Source organism: Ylistrum balloti, unplaced genomic scaffold, assembly GCF_031769215.1.
Source record: "Ylistrum balloti isolate Yb309-2 unplaced genomic scaffold, AGI_CSIRO_Ybal_v1 Utg370852, whole genome shotgun sequence".
Lineage (NCBI taxonomy): Eukaryota > Metazoa > Mollusca > Bivalvia > Pectinida > Pectinidae > Ylistrum > Ylistrum balloti.
Window position 1 is genome coordinate 479285 of NW_026782489.1, and position 19179 is coordinate 498463.

The 19179-nt window shown below is 34.6% G+C and overlaps 1 protein-coding gene across 1 annotated transcript in view; it reads left to right on the forward strand.

Moving 5' to 3' along the window:
* LOC132559067 (RING finger protein 17-like) overlaps positions 1 to 19179 on the forward strand; it is a 49956-nt gene that overhangs the window by 13181 nt on the left and 17596 nt on the right. The window contains exons 12-26 of the mRNA XM_060223675.1: positions 1438 to 1486; positions 1655 to 1787; positions 2173 to 2244; positions 3597 to 3730; positions 4235 to 4348; positions 4948 to 5103; positions 5583 to 5730; positions 7950 to 8034; positions 8833 to 8904; positions 9398 to 9548; positions 10295 to 10372; positions 13049 to 13224; positions 13650 to 13700; positions 14115 to 14172; positions 17827 to 17935. Coding sequence (XP_060079658.1) covers positions 1438 to 1486; positions 1655 to 1787; positions 2173 to 2244; positions 3597 to 3730; positions 4235 to 4348; positions 4948 to 5103; positions 5583 to 5730; positions 7950 to 8034; positions 8833 to 8904; positions 9398 to 9548; positions 10295 to 10372; positions 13049 to 13224; positions 13650 to 13700; positions 14115 to 14172; positions 17827 to 17935 — 1586 coding nt within the window. The remainder of the gene's footprint in view (positions 1 to 1437; positions 1487 to 1654; positions 1788 to 2172; positions 2245 to 3596; positions 3731 to 4234; positions 4349 to 4947; positions 5104 to 5582; positions 5731 to 7949; positions 8035 to 8832; positions 8905 to 9397; positions 9549 to 10294; positions 10373 to 13048; positions 13225 to 13649; positions 13701 to 14114; positions 14173 to 17826; positions 17936 to 19179) is intronic.

Consider the following 19179-nt stretch of genomic DNA (forward strand, 5'->3'; position numbering starts at 1 on the left):
GTACTGTTGGAATGTTTGGTAGAGCAATAACTAAGTATATTGAGATATATTTACATTGTCATTTTTTAGCCCACCATCTATTCAAATAGATGGTGGGTTATTCAAATCGCCCTGCGTCCATGGTCCGTCGTCCGTCCGTCCGTAAACAATTATTGTTACCTCTATTTCTGGAAAAGTACTGGATGGATCTTTCTCAAATTTCATATGCAGTTTCCCCTTAGTCCCTAGTTGTGCATTGTACCTTTTTTGGACTGATTCGAATTCAAGATGGCCGACAGGTGGCCATCTTGGATTTTGGATGTAAAAGTTTGTTACCGCTATTTCTTGGAAAGCACTGGATGGATCTTTCTCAAATTTCATATGCAGGTTTCCCCTAGTCCCTAGTTGTGCATTGTACCTTTTTTGGACTGATTCGAATTCAAGATGGCTGACAGGTGGCCATCTTGGATTTTGGATGTAAAAGTTTGTTACCGCTATTTCTTGGAAAGTCCTGGATGGATCTTTCTCAAATTTCATATGCAGGTTTCCCCTAGTCCCTAGTTGTGCATTGTACCTTTTTGGACTGATTCAAATTCAAGATGGCCGACAGGTGGCCATCTTGGATTTTGGAAGTAAAAGTTTGTTACTGCTATTTCTTGTAAAGTACTGGATGGATCTTTCTCAAATTTCATATGCAGTTTCCCCTTGGTCGCTAGTTGTGCATTGTACCTTTATTTGGACTGATTCCAATTCAAGATGGCAGACAGGTGGCCATCTTGGATTTTGAATGTAAAAGTTTGTTACTGCTATTTCTGGGAAAGTACTGGATGGATTTCTCAAATTTCATATGCAGGTTCCCTTTGGTTCCAAGTTGTGCATTATACCTTTTTGGACTGATCCGAAATCAAGATGGGTGACAGGCAGCCATCTTGGATTTTTAGAGTAAAATCTTGTTACTGCTATATCTGAGGAAGTACTGGATGGATCCTTCTGATATTTCATAGATATTGGTTTCCCTTGGTCCCTAGTTGTGCATTGTAACTTTTTTGGACTGATTTGAAATCAAGGTGGCCCACAGGCAGCCGTCTTGGATGTCGACTGTAATACAGCACAAGCATATTGTCCATTATCCACCTGTAACTGACTGCTATCTAATAATACTTTGGGATCTTTTTCAAATGATATTTGCTAATAGGTGCTTAATAAAAATATCTTGTGCCATCATTGAGTACATTCAATGAAGACCAGTTCATGAACATTTACAACACCTGTAGCACACAAAAAAAAAAAATAAACAAATCTTCAAGAACTGAAAACAGATCCTCAAATGGTGGGCGCTAAGATCCCTCTGGGATCTCTTGTTTAAATAAATGATTATTAAAATCTATTGTCATTATCTCATATTGATCAGTGATTTTAGGAATTTTGAAATGTAATGTATCAGATGGTTGATTACAGAAAGACCAGATGAATGAAGATATAAGAAAGTTAGAAATTTCCATAAAAGGTGAGTTGGTGTTATCATTGACTCCAGGAATTTGATCAAATATATCAATTACAAATCTGCGCATTCATGTGTTAAAATTGAATTCATATTAGTTGCTGTGATTCAAAGCATTCCTCTCGAGACATTCATGATATTTGATGTGATAATGTCTTTGTCCTTTGTTTTCAGCGGCCCAGAGGATATTGAATAACAATAATGAAGTGATTCTCAATGCTGACGACATTTTGTCTCAGTTACAAGGAGCCAAGGACCTGCCCTGTATTGTACATAAAAAAAAGGAGAAATCCACCACCAAGATCAGGTAACACTCTATTGTGTACTGTACATAAGGATGAGAAATCTGTGTTGGGTAATATTTTCATATTTCACACAAGAAAGAAACCCACTTCCAAGGACAAGTAACACTCTATTGTGTACTGTACATAAGGATGAGAAATCTACCTATGTTGGGTAATATTCTCCCCCTTATTTGAGTTCATGTTTACCTTGATGTTAGATTGGATAAAACAAATATACATGAAACAACCATCACAACAAACTGAGGGCTATTTTCTACACAGGCTATATAGATAGGCTACATAGAATTCCTTTGGCTTTATTTGAATCAGGATTGTCTTTGCCTACAATAATTGTCATCAATTTTACTCCCAATCATGATTAATTAACTTATATTTTTTATTTCAAAGGTTTGAACCGGGATTGTCTCTGCCTACTGCAATTGTCAGTTACGGTGGTATAGATGGTTCAGTGCCCATCATGTAAGTCATAATATTACTAACATCTTTTTAGCCCACCATATGCTAATGGTGGGCTATTCAATCGTCCTACGTCTGTGGTCCATGGTCTGTCATCCCTCTATAAATAATTTTTCTTCTATTTCTTAATATTACTAACACCTTTTTAGCCCACCATATGCTAATGGTGGGCTATTCAATCGCCCTACGTCTGTGGTCCATGGTCTGTCATCCCTCTATAAATAATTTTTCTTCTATTTCTTGAGAAGAACTGGATGGATCTCTCTCAAATTTCATGTGTATGTTTCCCTTGATCCCTAGTTGTGCCTGTATGATTTTGGTACTGAACAGAAAAAGAAAATGGCCAATGGATGGCCATCTTTGATTTTGATTTAAAATGTTTTGTCATTAGTTCTTCTTGAGAAATCCTCCATAGATATTTCTCAAATTTCATGTATAGCTTATTCTTTGTCCCTAGTTGTGCTAGCTAGCTGGGATTGATCAGGGGAAAAAAACCAGGTAGCCATCTTGGATTTTGTCTAGGAAAGATTGTTAATCCTATTTCTATAGAAGTCCTGAATGGATCTCTCTCAGATTTCATAGGCATGTTCTCTTTGGTCTCTTCTTGTGCCTGTTTGATTTTTGGACCAATCAGAAAAAACAAAATGACTTCCTGGTGACCATCTTGGATTTAGCAGGTAAAGGTTATCATCACTATTTCTGCAAAGTAATGTTCAAATGACTTATCATGAAGAGCAAAAACAGAGAAGAGAATAAAAGCAGAAAGATCCAACTTTCAAAGAGCAAATAAAGATCGAACAATGGTGGGCGCCAAGATCCTTCTGGGATCTCTTGTTGATCACTGGAATCAAAGGGCCAAGTGAGCATTTGTCTCTTATTTATCAACTTAATGTTGAAGAACTTCTTCTTAAGAACTATTGATTGCTAGGGTCATAGAGGCTTGAAGCAAGTTTGTTCCAGAAATGAAGTCAAAGAAAGTCTAATAATCTTAATAATCTATTTTAACCATCTTCATCTGTGAAAGCAAAACAACCTGAAGTCATCATGTGAAATTTTGTCTGAAGTTCTCTACACAAAATTTCTCAAATGATGTTAAAAGGAAGTTACAGGTCACAGTGGTAAACTTTTGTTAATTCGAAACAACTTCTGCAGAACTTTTCAACAAACTTTAGATAAAAAATTACCTTGACCATCAATCATAGACATTAAGGTATATTCTTGACTGGAGTAATTTCATAACAAATGAAATAGACTGCATGCAAATGGTTCACAGACAGATTTAACCTATTTGTTATTAACAAACTGAGTGAGATCAGTTACATGTCTATTAGATGTTTTCCTGTTGACATGTACAGGGCTGAGTGGCACACCATCAGTGAGATGCCGGAGGAATTGATGATGGATGACTGTGAGACCTCCGAATCCGTCACTCCAGCCGAGTCAGTTGGATCCATCTCTGATACAGCAACTTCAGACATGATGGCAGATGGTATGGCATTCTCAAAGGAATTTCCAATGGACTATGTTTACTTTAAAATTCAAATTTTTGGTTATAATGTTAATTGTATAATGCTGTTTGAGATAGTTTTAAGTAAAAATGCGTTTGGATGAACATCTGAACATTTCCCTGAGGGCCTTTTTGTAATAATTGTAATATCCTTTAGATGTTGTATTTCTTTGCCACTTGGTTTTCTAGTGAGTATTGGTCATTGTCTTGTGTTGACCATGCACATATTTCCATGTGATGATTTAAAATTCTATGGGCTAATGCAACTTAACTCTGAATTCAAAGGTCAATACCACTTACCATAACTCGTAATTTATCTGTGTGTCATCACCAAAGTTTGTTTTGGATGATAAAACCTGAAGTTAAAGTTGAAGATGTTACTTTGGTAAAAAGGTAAAGGTCAGAAAGCATTGTAGTGTAAATGTGTGTTTTTGTTGATAGATGAAAGCAATCTAAAACAGTCTTGGAGTTATCTTGTTTCTTTAGAAGATGAATTATCAGCTGATGACTTCAGGCAAGCTGCACCTGAGATCTCTAACAAGAAGTCTAAGAGGGCAAAAGCTGTGCCCATACCTATTCCACCTAAGGGACGAATCAAGGGTAGGTGTCCAGATCTAAGGTTATTGTCATAAAAACTCCACCTAAGAGACGAATCAAGGGTGGGTGTCCAGATCTAAGGTTATTGTCCAGATCTAAGGTTATTGTCATAAAAACTCCACCTAAGGGACGAATCAAGGGTAGGTGTCCAGATCTAAGGTTATTGTCATAAAAACTCCACCTAAGAGATGTATCAAGGGTGGGTGTCCAGATCTAAGGTTATTGTCATAAAAACTCCACCTAAGGGACGAATCAAGGGTTGGTGTCCAGATCTAAGGTTATTGTCATAAAAACTCCACCTAAGGGACGAATCAAGGGTTGGTGTCTGGATCTAAGGTTATGGCCATAAAAATTCCTTCTAAAGGTGGATCAAGAGGCCAAATCTAAGGTTGTATCCAAAGAAATTACGCGGAAGAATTGGTCAAAATAGATTTTCTGAGGATTTTTTCCAGTGAACCAATGTCACATATATGATGGGTAAGGAGGAATGCTTACCTTAGTGACTTTTCTAGACTGTATTGATGTGACTTGCATGAATATCTTGTACATGCCCAGGATTATGCATACCAGTGTGTGACTCAATTGACAATGTGGTTTTGTAGGTGGCCAGGACCGTGTATATGTGACACATATCAAGAACCCTGGCAAGTTTTTTGTACAGAGATGTGGTGATGCTGCAGCTCTTCGTAAGCTCTCCCGACAAATCAACATGGCATGTAAAAAGAATTCAGCAGAAATTCCAACAGAGGTAACAAAAGGTAATCTATCTCCTCAATGTCTCCTCACTACATTGATGTACCACCTAACACTAGGTTCTCGTCAGCATATAAAACACACAGTAAACATATACAGTGTATAAAAAAAGGTGTGAATTAGTTAATCAGCATTAAATCACCAAATTCTTAATCAAACTTAATCTTTTGCCTGAAAGGTCAATGAACCAAGAAGGTACATTTGAGCCGTTTGAAATATTGAGAATACCTACAGGCAAATGGGCAGTGTCCAATAGGAGAAATGAAGGTGAATTGTAAATAAACCACTTTTTTATCACATTCTCATTTGGTAATTATTAACAATTATTAATTTTCAGGTAACTAAAGAGTACAGATCTAATGGTCGTTTTATTCAAATTTGATAAATAATGTTCAGGTAAACAAGTGAAAATAAAGAAATTGACCATGGACCTGTAAAAGTTTTGTTATATATTGTTTAACATTTATGTACATGTTTGCTGCAGGGGACCTGTTACTAGGGAAATATACAGGTGATAATGTGTGGTACAGGGTTAAGGTCAAACAGGTGTTTCCTGGTGACAACAAAAACAAGATGAAGCTGGATGTTATTTACCTTGATTATGGAAATGTTGAGGTGATCCCTATTGACAGGTGAGTATTAATTATCTTTCCCCTATATCAGTTCATGTGACTCCTTTACACTGCACAATTGTGGTACTCTCTTTCACAGCTGATATTTACTTTCTATTTCAGTACATCAATATGAAAATTCAAAGTGAGTAAATATATGATGAAGAATTGGATTTCAGAATCATTCTAGAAATAAGTGAATGTAATTACACAACTATAGTCTGGTCATGTACAGTGTAGTTGTACAGCTTCTTGTATGGTTATTGTTCAAGACATTTTTTCTTTACTTAATGTGTATTACGAGATATTGTTTGGTCCAAAAATGTTCTCTCTATCTTGAAGTGCACCCTTTCAAAATCCTATCAAAATTTCCTTTCTGGTGTCAAACATGCAGGTGTCACTTTGTCGCAGATATGACTAATTGTGATTGGTCAGCTGTATCTTTGTTAAAGAGCCCTTTTGTAAGTGTAAGTTTCAATCAAACATTAATCCCTGCATTTATACAGGTGCTCAGGTGAAAGTTTGAATCAATAAAGAAGAAGGCAACCAAATCTAAGATAGAATACACCATTAATCGTATATGTACTGTGTTCTGTTACATTTTGATGCACCAGAAGGAAAAAACAAGCAATAATTACTGTGCCACGTTTTGTCATTGACACATCAGTGCCATGGCAGCTATCTTGAGAAAGATATTTTGAACTTCTTCTCCAGTTCCACTGGTGCCATTGAGATAAAAATTGGAGGGAATATTATGGAAAGGTAGCCAACAAAATGTTGTTATTTTTTCGACCATGTCAAACTTTAATACAGCAGGGAGGTCATTTTGTAAAATGATTGCACTGTCATTGTTTTCCTTTGCAACACTTATTTCAAACTTCTACTCAAGTTTTGCCAGTGAAATTGAGCTCCAACTTTATGGTAAAAAAATAGGTAAGACTTGTTACAGTTACCTACTGCTCACCAAAACTATCGCTTGCATCATGGAAAACAGCATCTTAGTCAAGTTGACCTAAAGCCATTGTGCTTCATCCATCGTTGTGTGTAAACTTTTTTTTTTAAACCTTACCTCTTTCATACCTGTATGGATTTAAACCAAATTTGGTCTGTTGCATCATTGAGTGAGGCTAATTATTTTTTAAAATCAGAATATTGATTTGACCCCGAAGGGTCAAGTGACGGGGCTCCAAAGGGGGAGGTGCAGAAATTAGAGTTAAAACCCTACTCCTCCTTTCTGCCAGGGTGGATTTCAGCAAACTTTGTCCTGATTCATTAGTTAGAGTAGGCAATTATTTCTTAAATTCAGAAATTTGATTTGATCCTTAGGGACATGTGGGTCCCAAAAGGGAAAGTTGGTAAATATTTTGCTTCAAAATGTGAAGAATTATTTCTTAAACTCAGAGAGTTGATTCAACACCTAGGACTTGGGGACAGGGCTCCAAAAGGGGAGGTTAAACAAGATTTTACATCAGAATGCTACTTTTTCTTAATGCTTGAATGGATTTCAACTTAATTTATTCTAAAACATCATGGAGAGTGGGACATTGTTTCTTAAAGTTAGAAAATTGATCAATCCCTTGTTAATAGGAATGACCTTGATCCATTTGAAAAGTCCCAGGGATCAAATATGTTAAAACCTTTAATTGATTTCTTCTCAACAACTAAAAGGATCAGGGTGAGATATTGGACCAACGTTCAAGATCGCAGGGGTCAATTGTGTGTTGAAATGGTTAAGCAACTTCTCAATAACCAAAAGGCCAAGGGCCTGGATATTGGCCTGTAGCTTGCTTTTTCAACAAGCAATATGTCCAGAGTAATGGCAATTGTGTATAAAGAATATGATTTCAAGTTTGCAGAAAATATCTTGATGAAGCAACAATGTCTTCTATGTAAGCTGTAGAGTGGTTGTGCAATTTATTGTAGGCCTATTTCCCTTTTTCATATATCAGCCTTTATAGTCAGATGACCGTTAAGGCACATGGGCCTCATTTTTTTAATTCATTACTGTCAAGCCATGCTATGAGACACGTATCTGGTAAACAGGTGTTGAAAATGGGGTCAATCTTCACTGACAGTCGTACCATCAGTTAAGTCAAATACTTTATTTGGTCTTGTTGACTTCAACTTATCTGTATTTTTCTGTAATTTCATCCATTGAAACATGTGAATTTAGGTCTTTTGATATGATGAGGCTTTAGATTAACAAATTAAAGGTTCACGATTTTGTTTATCGTTGACAGGACGAGGAGAATGCAGCCAAAGTTTAGAGAGCAGCCTCCATTCTTAATGGAATGTTGTCTGTCAGACATTGTTCCTGTGGACAAAGTTAGTATCACAAAGTTCTGATTGTTTCCACAATAACTTCTTAATGGAATGTTGTCTGTCAGACATTGTTCCTGTGGACAAAGTTAGTATCACAAAGTTCTGATTGTTTCCACAATAACTTCTTAATGAGATGTTGTCTGTCAGACATTGTTCCTGTGGACAAAGTTAGTATCACAAAGTTGTGATTGTTTCCATGATAACTTCTAAATAGAAAGTTATCTATTGCAAATTGTTACTGTGGACAAAAGTTAGCATATCAAAAGTTTTATGTTCCTGTGGCAACAGAATATTATGTGCAATTCCAGATACTTTTGCAAGCATTTATAGGAATTTGGCTATATAATTGTCAACAAGTTTCTACAACATTGGTACCCTGGTATATAAGTTAAGCACTTGATGTACAAAGCCATCTTCAGCTTGATACAATACTGTGTATACTGATAGCTAACTTTTGCATTAATGTTTCCAAGGATACAGTTATTTTACACCAATTTCAGGATGAAAATCGATGGTCGTGATAGACTTCTTTCATGTCCAGAATTTATGGTCACTTCATAGAGTTGATCATTAAACATATTGTCTTTATGTAGTAAAAATGCTTAGGACCTTTTCAAAACAGTTGCTGTAGACAGGGGGTCATTACATACAAAATTTGTTTGACCATATCTCAATGTGACAAGAAAAGCTGTCTTATGAAATCACGGACAGAAAAGATGGAAACTTGAATGAGGAGGCGGTCTGTTTCACCAGTGTAAAGATGTAAATGAATAACTGAAATTATTCTTTCTTTATTTGTAGAATGAATCTTGGTCTCTTGAAGCAGTACAGACTTTTGCAAAGATGACTGCTGAAAAGCCGTTAATAATGCTTGTAAGTAAAACTAGAGCCTCTACAGAGGAAAGGTCTGACTAGCTGATAGAATTGGGGTGAGCATTAGAACAGGGAAACTTTTTATGATGCAGTCAAAATTTATCAGAGAAAGGCAGTCTATTTTGTATAAATGAGGTTTTGGATCCTTTGGGAATGGCAGTGTCCAGTTCTGTAAATAAAAGTAAATTGTTGAAATTCTTATTCTTCTATAAAGATTTAAGGATTTTAGCCCTAAATTTTTGTCTGATGGAGCCTCAGTTGAAGATTTGAAATAAACATTCGGTCTGGGCCCTTCCTGATCCAATATTGGGAAAAAGTATACGTTTGGCTTATTTTTGATGTACAAAAACCTGTTGCTGTAAACGAAGATGGTCAATGTGTTTTATTATAGAATTTGTGTGACTTGTATCTATTGTCACCACTTAACTGATATGATGACTTGTTTGGGGTGTCATTATAACTCGTTTCCAGCTGGACGTGACATCTGTTACAGGTTATCAGTGAAGTTAATAATGTTCTACATGTTGATCTGAGTAAGCCACCAGACGATGATATTGTTGACGACCGTCCCATCTCTGTTAGAGACACACTTGTTTTCCTTGAGCTGGCTAACTTCATCACACCTGCTTCTAATAATGTAGTGGGTAGGTAGTTTTTTGATCGACCAATCTCTATTTTTGTAGTCATCATATTAACCTTAAACATTCCTTTAAATTTGAGGTCATCTGACCCAAAGGGACAAGATGACCCATTACTGTTATGCATCGTCCATCGTTGTGTGCCATTTGCTGTTTGCTGTCTGTAAACTTTTCCTTTAAAACGCTACTCCTGGTTAATGCCCAGGTGGATTTCAACCAAATTAGTTCGGAAACATCATTTGGAGTGGGGGATCATTTCTTAATTCAGAAATTTGAAGCAACCCCTAGAGACCTAGGGACGGGGCACCAAAGAGGTAGTTAGAAAATACTTTGCTCCAAAATGCTACTCTTCATTAATGCTTGAATGGATTTCATTCAAATTTTGAAACGTGTGAAACATTATTGTAGGTGGGCTATCACTTCTAAAATTCAGAAAGTTGATTAAACTCTAGGAACTTGGGGATGAGGCCCCAATTGTGTGGAAAGTTCTGCAATATGTTAGAGTGACCACTGACATTGCTACTCTGATATAGTGTTAGAGTGACTGCTGACATTGATTTGGTAGAGTGACCAATATTGTGTGTTAGAGTGACTGCTGACATTGTCATAGAGTGACCACTGATATTGTGTGTTAGAGTGACTGCTGATACATTGTTTAAATTAAGAGTGACCCCTATAGGTTGGGAGTGAGCCCCAAATATCAGTTGGTAGAGTGACCACTGATTAGATGGCTGACAATACTATATTCACAGGTATGGCTGCCCCAAAACGCTGCTTCCTTTGTGCCAGTCCTGTGTCACCTGGTACTCGGTTTGATGCCCATCTGACATGTGCTAACGATCCTTCTAATTTTATGTGGTAGAAACATCAATATGTATTTTGTATTGTGTGTTAGAGTGACTGAATGAAATGTTTGTAGTGACCACTATATATTGTGTGTTAGAGTGACCATTGTAGAGTGACCACTGATATTGTGTGTTAGATATATACATTGTTGAGTGACCACTGATATTGTGTGTTAGAGTGAATTGTTAAGGTGTGATATTGTGTGTAGAGTGACTTGATATTGTTAGAGTGACCACTGATATTGTGTGTTAGAGTGACTGCTGACATTGTTTGGTAGAGTGACCACTGATATTGTGTGTTAGAGTGACTGCTGACATTGTTAGAGTGACCACTGATATTGTGTGTTAGAGTGACTGCTGACATTGTTTGGTAGAGTGACCACTGATATTGTGTGTTAGAGTGACTGCTGACATTGTTAGAGTGACCACTGATATTGTGGGTTAGAGTGACTGCTGACATTGTTAGAGTGACCACTGATATTGTGTGGTAGTGACCATTGATATTGTGTTTTTGAGTGACCACTGTTATTGTGTTTTTGAGTGACCACTGATATTGTGTGGTAGAGTGACTGCTGATATTGATTGGTAGAGTGACCACTGATATAGTGTGGTAGAGTGACTGCTGACATTGTTAGAGTGACCACTGATATTGTGTGGTAGAGTGACTGCTGATATTGATTGGTAGAGTGACCACTGATATAGTGTGGTAGAGTGACTGCTGACATTGTTTGGTAGAGTGACCACTGATATTGTGTGTTAGAGTGACTGCTGATATTGATTGGTAGAGTGACCACTGATATTGTGTGGTAGAGTGACTGCTGACATTGTTTGGTAGAGTGACCACTGATATTGTGTGGTAGAGTGACTGCTGACATTGTTTGGTAGAGTGACCACTGATATTGTGTGTTAGAGTGACTGCTGACATTGTTTGGTAGAGTGACCACTGATATTGTGTGTTAGAGTGACTGCTGACATTGTTAGAGTGACCACTGATATTGTCTTGTAGAGTGACTGCTGACATTGTTTGGTAGAGTGACCACTGATATTGTGTGGTAGAGTGACTAGAGTGACTGATATTGTGACTGCTGACATTGTAGAGTGACCACTGATATTGTGTGTTAGAGTGACTGCTGACATTGTTTGGTAGAGTGACCACTGATATAGTGTGGTAGAGTGACTGCTGACATTGTTTGGTAGAGTGACCACTGATATTGTGTGTTAGAGTGACTGCTGACATTGTTAGAGTGACCACTGATATTGTGTGGTAGAGTGACTGCTGACATTGTGTTTTTGAGTGACCACTGTTATTGTGTTTTTGAGTGACCACTGATATTGTGTGTAGAGTGACTGCTGACTGATGACCACTGTGTGTGTAGAGTGACTGCTGACTGACCACTGACATTGTTAGAGTGACCACTGATATTGTGTGTTAGAGTGACTGCTGACATTGTTTGGTAGAGTGACCACTGATATTGTGTGTTAGAGTGACTGCTGACATTGTTAGAGTGACCACTGATATTGTGTGTTAGAGTGACTGCTGACATTGTTTGGTAGAGTGACCACTGATATTGTGTGTTAGAGTGACTGCTGATATTGATTGTTAGAGTGACCACTGATATTGTGTGTTAGAGTGACTGCTGACATTGTTAGAGTGACCACTGATATTGTGTGTTAGAGTGACTGCTGACATTGTTAGAGTGACCACTGATATTGTGTGTTAGAGTGACTGCTGACATTGTTAGAGTGACCACTGATATTGTCTTGTAGAGTGACTGCTGACATTGATTGGTAGAGTGACTGCTGATATTGTGTGTTAGAGTGACTGCTGACATTGTTTGGTAGAGTGACCACTGATATTGTGTGGTAGAGTGACCACTGATATCATGTGGTAGAGTGACCACTGATATAGTGTGGTAGAGTGCCACTGATATTGTGTGGTAGAGTGACCACTGTTATTGTGTGGTAGAGTGACCACTGTTATTGTGATAGAATGACCGCTGTTATTGTGTGGAAGAGTGACCACTGATATTGTGTGTTAGAGTGACTGCTGATATTGATTGGTAGAGTGACCACTGATATAGTGTGGTAGAGTGACTGCTGATATTGATTGGTAGAGTGACCACTGATATTGTGTGTTAGAGTGACTGCTGACATTGTTTGGTAGAGTGACCACTGATATTGTGTGTTAGAGTGACTGCTGACATTGTTTGGTAGAGTGACCACTGATATAGAGTGACTGCTGACATTGTGTGACCACTGATAGAGTGACTGACTGACATGACCACTGATATTGTGTGTAGAGTGACCACTGATATTGTGTGTTAGAGTGACTGCTGACATTGTTAGAGTGACCACTGATATTGTGTGGTAGAGTGACCACTGATATAGTGTGGTAGAGTGACCACTGATATAGTGTGGTAGAGTGACTGCTGACATTGTTTGGTAGAGTGACCACTGATATTGTGTGTTAGAGTGACTGCTGACATTGTTTGGTAGAGTGACCACTGATATTGTGTGTTAGAGTGACTGCTGATATTGATTGGTAGAGTGACCACTGATATAGTGTGTTAGAGTGACTGCTGACATTGTTAGAGTGACCACTGATATTGTGTAGTATAGTGACCACTGATATAGTGTAGTAAGTATTGTTCTATATTTCAGGCATGATATGTGTAGCGCGATTCTTGGCTGACAATACCTGGTATCGGGCTCAGGTGTTGGCTCTACCTGGTAACAAGATGGTAACAGTCCAGTATGTGGACTATGGTAACATAGAAACTGTTGATGTCAGCAGACTGTGTAAAATCCTGGACATTTACCTTATATTACCTGTACAGGTAGGTACTTCATTAGAATATAATGGATATACATTCTGTAGTACTTAATTTATAGACAATCTTAATTCAACACGAGGAAGGCTTTTCTTGTAGATCATGCAACTAATAAAAAGGCAACCAGTTTACATGTACATAGTGATCCTCTGTACCTGTTTAGTCTGGGTAGCAAGACAGAGACATGTATTGTGGTGTACTATGATAGGTGCATTAATGAGAGTTAATGATGTATAGGTAAGTAATAAAAAAAATATACGGGAAATGTAGTCAGTGCAATCATACTGTAGTCGAACATTTAAGAACTAAACACCTCTAAAAAAATCTGATAGTGATATAAAAATGAATTTGAGTTAGTGTTAGTGTATATTGTTTTTACTAAACCCTTGAAGGAAATCACTTGAAAATCAGAGATGTATTTCCTTTTTTAGGCCCAGCATTGCCAACTGTGTGATATTGCACCTACAGAGTACACACAGCAGGTGAGTGTTCTTCAGACTTGGCCCAATAACTAATTAAATGACATCACTGTGGTGACTCGGCTCTTCTTGATCTGAATATAAGTCATATATGTGAATACCTCATGCGAGTTCGTGTTTCAGACTCTCAAGGTGAAGGCTGTACCATTAACCAATTCAGTGACCGTTGATTCCGTTCAGAGATTATAACCAAGTTGTTTTGTGTCTTTTATTTGTGCTTTCTTCTTTAAAGGGTTTTTTTTTTTTTGGCCCAGTAAAACATTATATCTGATTTTGTAACTTTGTTTGCAAATTGTATATTTGGGGTTCATCGATCAGGCAAATTAGCACGAGATGTTAAGTAGTGTCAACATAGATAGAGATGTGGGAACAATTTGGTCAGACTGTGTTTTAGTGTTCTGGTGTTGTTTGTTACAGGCAAAACGATGGTGGAATGATAGAGTGACAATGAAGCAGTTTTCCCTCAAAGTTATGAGTAAGTTAAAGTAACCAGGATGGCCTTCATTTATTCCTTTTACAGAGTTAACAAAGAACTTTTAATATTATTGTTGTAGGAAACAAAGAACTTTTAATATTATTGTTGTAGGAAACAAAGAACTTTTAATATTATTGTTGTAGGAAACAAAGAACTTTTAATATTATTGTTATAGGAAACAAAGAACTTTTAATATTATTGTTGTAAGAAACAAAGAACTTTTAATATTATTGTTGTAGGAAACAAAGAACTTTTAATATTATTGTTGTAGGAAACAACAAACTTTTAATATTATTGTTGTAGGAAACAAAGAACTTTTAATATTATTGTTGTAGGAAACAAAGAACTTTTAATATTATTGTTGTAGGAAACAAAGAACTTTTAATATTATTGTTGTAGGAAACAAAGAACTTTTAATATTATTGTTGTAGGAAACAAAGAACTTTTAATATTATTGTTGTAGGAAACAAAGAACTTTTAATATTATTGTTGTAGGAAACAAAGAACTTTTAATATTATTGTTGTAGGAAACAAAGAACTTTTAATATTATTGTTGTAGGAAACAAAGAACTTTTAATATTATTGTTGTAGGAAACAAAGAACTTTTAATATTATTGTTGTAGGAAACAAAGAACTTTTAATATTATTGTTGTAGGAAACAAAGAATTTTTAATATTATTGTTGTAGGAAACAAAGAACTTTTAATATTATTGTTGTAGGAAACAAAGAACTTTTAATATTATTGTTGTAGGAAACAAAGAACTTTTAATATTATTGTTGTAGGAAACAAAGAACTTTTAATATTATTGTTGTAGGAAACAAAGAACTTTTAATATTATTGTTGTAGGAAACAAAGAACTTTTAATATTATTGTTGTAGGAAACAAAGAACTTTTAATATTATTGTTGTAGGAAACAAAGAACTTTTAATATTATTGTTGTAGGAAACAAAGAACTTTTAATATTATTGTTGTAGGAAACAAAGAACTTTTAATATTATTGTTGTAGGAAACAAAGAACTTTTAATATTATTGTTGTAGGAAACAAAGAACTTTTAATATTATTGTTGTAGGAAACAAAGAACTTTTAATATTATTGTTGTAGGAAACAAAGAACTTTTAATATTATTGTTGTAGGAAACAACAAACTTTTAATATTATTGTTGTAGGAAACAACAAACTTAGGAAACAAAGAACTTTTAATATTATTGTTGTATTATTGTTGTAGGAAACAAAGAACTTTTAATATTATTGTTGTAGGAAACAAAGAACTTTTAATATTATTGTTGTAGGAAACAAAGAACTTTTAATATTATTGTTGTAGGAAACAAAGAACTTTTAATATTATTGTTGTAGGAAACAAAGAACTTTTAATATTATTGTTGTAGGAAACAAAGAACTTTTAATATTATTGTTGTAGGAAACAAAGAACTTTTAATATTATTGTTGTAGGAAACAAAGAACTTTTAATATTATTGTTGTAGGAAACAAAGAACTTTTAATATTATTGTTGTAGGAAACAAAGAACTTTTAATATTATTGTTGTAGGAAACAAAGAACTTTTAATATTATTGTTGTAGGAAACAAAGAACTTTTAATATTATTGTTGTAGGAAACAACAAACTTTTAACTTTTAATATTATTGTTGTAGGAAACAAAGAACTTTTAATATTATTGTTGTAGGAAACAAATATTAAGGAAACAAAGAACTTTTAATATTATTGTTGTAGGAAACAAAGAACTTTTAATATTATTGTTGTAGGAAACAAAGAACTTTTAATATTATTGTTGTAGGAAACTTTTAATATTATTGTTGTAGGAAACAACAAACTTTTAATATTATTGTTGTAGGAAACTTTTAATATTAAGAAACAAAGAACTTTTAATATTATTGTTGTAGGAAACAACAAACTTTTAATATTATTGTTGTAGGAAACAACAAACTTTTAATATTATTGTTGTAGGAAACATAAGAACTTTTAATATTATTGTTGTAGGAAACAAAGAACTTTTAATATTATTGTTGTAGGAAACAAAGAACTTTTAATATTATTGTTGTAGGAAACAAAGAACTTTTAATATTATTGTTGTAAGAAACAAAGAACTTTTAATATTATTGTTGTAGGAAACAACAAACTTTTAATATTATTGTTGTAGGAAACAAAGAACTTTTAATATTATTGTTGTAGGAAACAACAAACTTTTAATATTATTGTTGTAGGAAACAAAGAACTTTTAATATTATTGTTGTAGGAAACAAAGAACTTTTAATATTATTGTTGTAGGAAACAAACAAACTTTTAATATTATTGTTGTAGGAAACAAAGAACTTTTAATATTATTGTTGTAGGAAACAACAAACTTTTAATATTATTGTTGTAGGAAACAAAGAACTTTTAATATTATTGTTGTAGGAAACAAAGAACTTTTAATATTATTGTTGTAGGAAACAACAAACTTTTAATATTATTGTTGTAGGAAACAACAAACTTTTAATATTATTGTTGTAGGAAACAAAAACTTTTAATATTATTGTTGTAGGTAAGAAACAAAGAACTTTTAATATTATTGTTGTAGGAAACAACAAACTTTTAATATTATTGTTGTAGGAAACAAAGAACTTTTAATATTATTGTTGTAGGAAACAAAGAACTTTTAATATTATTGTTGTAGGAAACAAAGAACTTTTAATATTATTGTTGTAGGAAACAAAGAACTTTTAATATTATTGTTGTAGGAAACAAAGAACTTTTAATATTATTGTTGTAGGAAACAAAAACTTTTAATATTATTGTTGTAGGAAACAAAGAACTTTTAATATTATTGTTGTAGGAAACAAAAACTTTTAATATTATTGTTGTAGGAAACAAAGAACTTTTAATATTATTGTTGTAGGAAACAAAGAACTTTTAATATTATTGTTGTAGGAAACAACAAACTTTTAATATTATTGTTGTAGGAAACAACAAACTTTTAATATTATTGTTGTAGGAAACAACAAACTTTTAATATTATTGTTGTAGGAAACAAAGAACTTTTAATATTATTGTTGTAGGAAACAAAGAACTTTTAATATTATTGTTGTAGGAAACAAAGAACTTTTAATATTATTGTTGTAGGAAACAAAGAACTTTTAATATTATTCTTGTAGGAAACAAAGAACTTTTAATATTATTGTTGTAGGAAACAAAGAACTTTTAATATTATTGTTGTAGGAATCCAGAAAATATCCTAACATGTCAGTATTGTGAAGTATATTATTTTAATGACTAACTAATGGTTGGTTACATTGCTTCTTGTCCCTAACGATTCATTACCTCTTCTTTATCAAATATCAAAGGATTTTTTTGTTGGTTGGCAGTTACACTTGTATTATGAAATAGCTTGACGGTTAAAAATTGAAATTGCTGCTTCTCCAAAAAATTTCTAGATTATGAAAAGCTGTCCTTGCTATTTCTCAGAAGTGACAAATTTTAGAAAACCATTGAAGTTTGTACAATTGTAGAATGATATTAAGCTAATTCAATCAGAATTCAAGACAGGTCAGGGTCTAATTGTGTAATTCTGAATGACATCAATTACTGGTATTGAATTAAAAAATCATACTATAATGATACAATGACTTACTCAGTGCTGATCTGATTTGTTGGTTGTAGGTGTGAAAGAGGACCACTTGTCTGTAGTGTTGTATGATGATGACAGTAGTGGTTACAGTGTAAACAGTGAATTAGTCGGTCGAGGCTTCGCCACCAGTACAGGTCCACTGTAAGTCTACCCTTAACTTGTTTAACATGTATGGTTTTCTTAATGATATCAAACTCCAATCTCTGTTTATCTGTACTGATATTGACCTCCTAATTCTTTGTCTCTGTACTGTACAGGCAGCAATCTTGGATTTTTTCAGTGAAGTTTGTTATTCCTATTTCTTGAATTGTAAGAGATAGATCTCTCTCAAAATTCTTATGTAAGTACCCCTTTGTCCCTAGTTGTGCCCATTTAATTTTTAGTCTGTTCACAAAAACAAAATGGCCAACGGATGGCCATCTTGGATTTTGACTTTGCAAGATTGTTATCACTATTTCTTGAGAACTACTGTATAGCTCTTTTCCCACATTTCATATGTATGCTTTCCTTGATCCCTGGTGGCTCTTGTTTATTTTTGGTATTGATAAAAAAAAACTAAAATGGCTGACAAGAGGCCATCTTGGATTTTGCCTTCCAAAGTTTATCACAATTTCAGAGAACTACTCGATAGATCTTTCTCAGATTTCATGTATAGGTGTCTATAGGACCCTAGTTGTGCCTGTTCGAGTTCGACTGACCAGAAAAACAAAAGGCAGTCTAGTAAAGATGGTTATTGCTGTTTCTGACAAAGCACTGAATGGATATTTCTCAAATTTTATATGTATGTTCCATTTGATCTCTCCTTGTGCTCGTTTGATTTCGGGACTCAGCAGAAGAAACAAAATGGCTTCCAGGTGGCCATTTTGGATTTTGGCAGGTAATTATCATCATTGCTATTTCTGCAAAGGAATGTTCAAATGTCTTATCATTAAGAGCAAAACCAGAGAAGAGAAAAGAAGGGAAAAGATCCAACTTCAAAGAGCATATATAGATCAAACAATGGTGGCTGCAAAAATCCCTCTGAGATCTCTTGTCTCTGTACTGATTTCAACCTCCAAACATATCTTGCTCTACCATCCTACAATCTCATTCTTCAGTCAGTAATATTATTGGAATTAAGCTATTTAATTCCTATTCCATACAATGTTGTGATGTAATGCTCTTTGTGCAAGAGATAGTTTGTTCCAAATTTCCCTAAGAATAAAGTGCTTCAAGAATAAAATCATGACAGTTCTCTCATATGACACTATCAGTATGATAAGTAGTTGGGAATGGAATTTGAAATTGAAGCTTCCACATCATTCATAAATAAGTTGGCTGAATTCTTACTGTTTTCTAACGTTAAATATGGTAAAGGTTCCTTAAACATGGAAATTGAGTGGTTA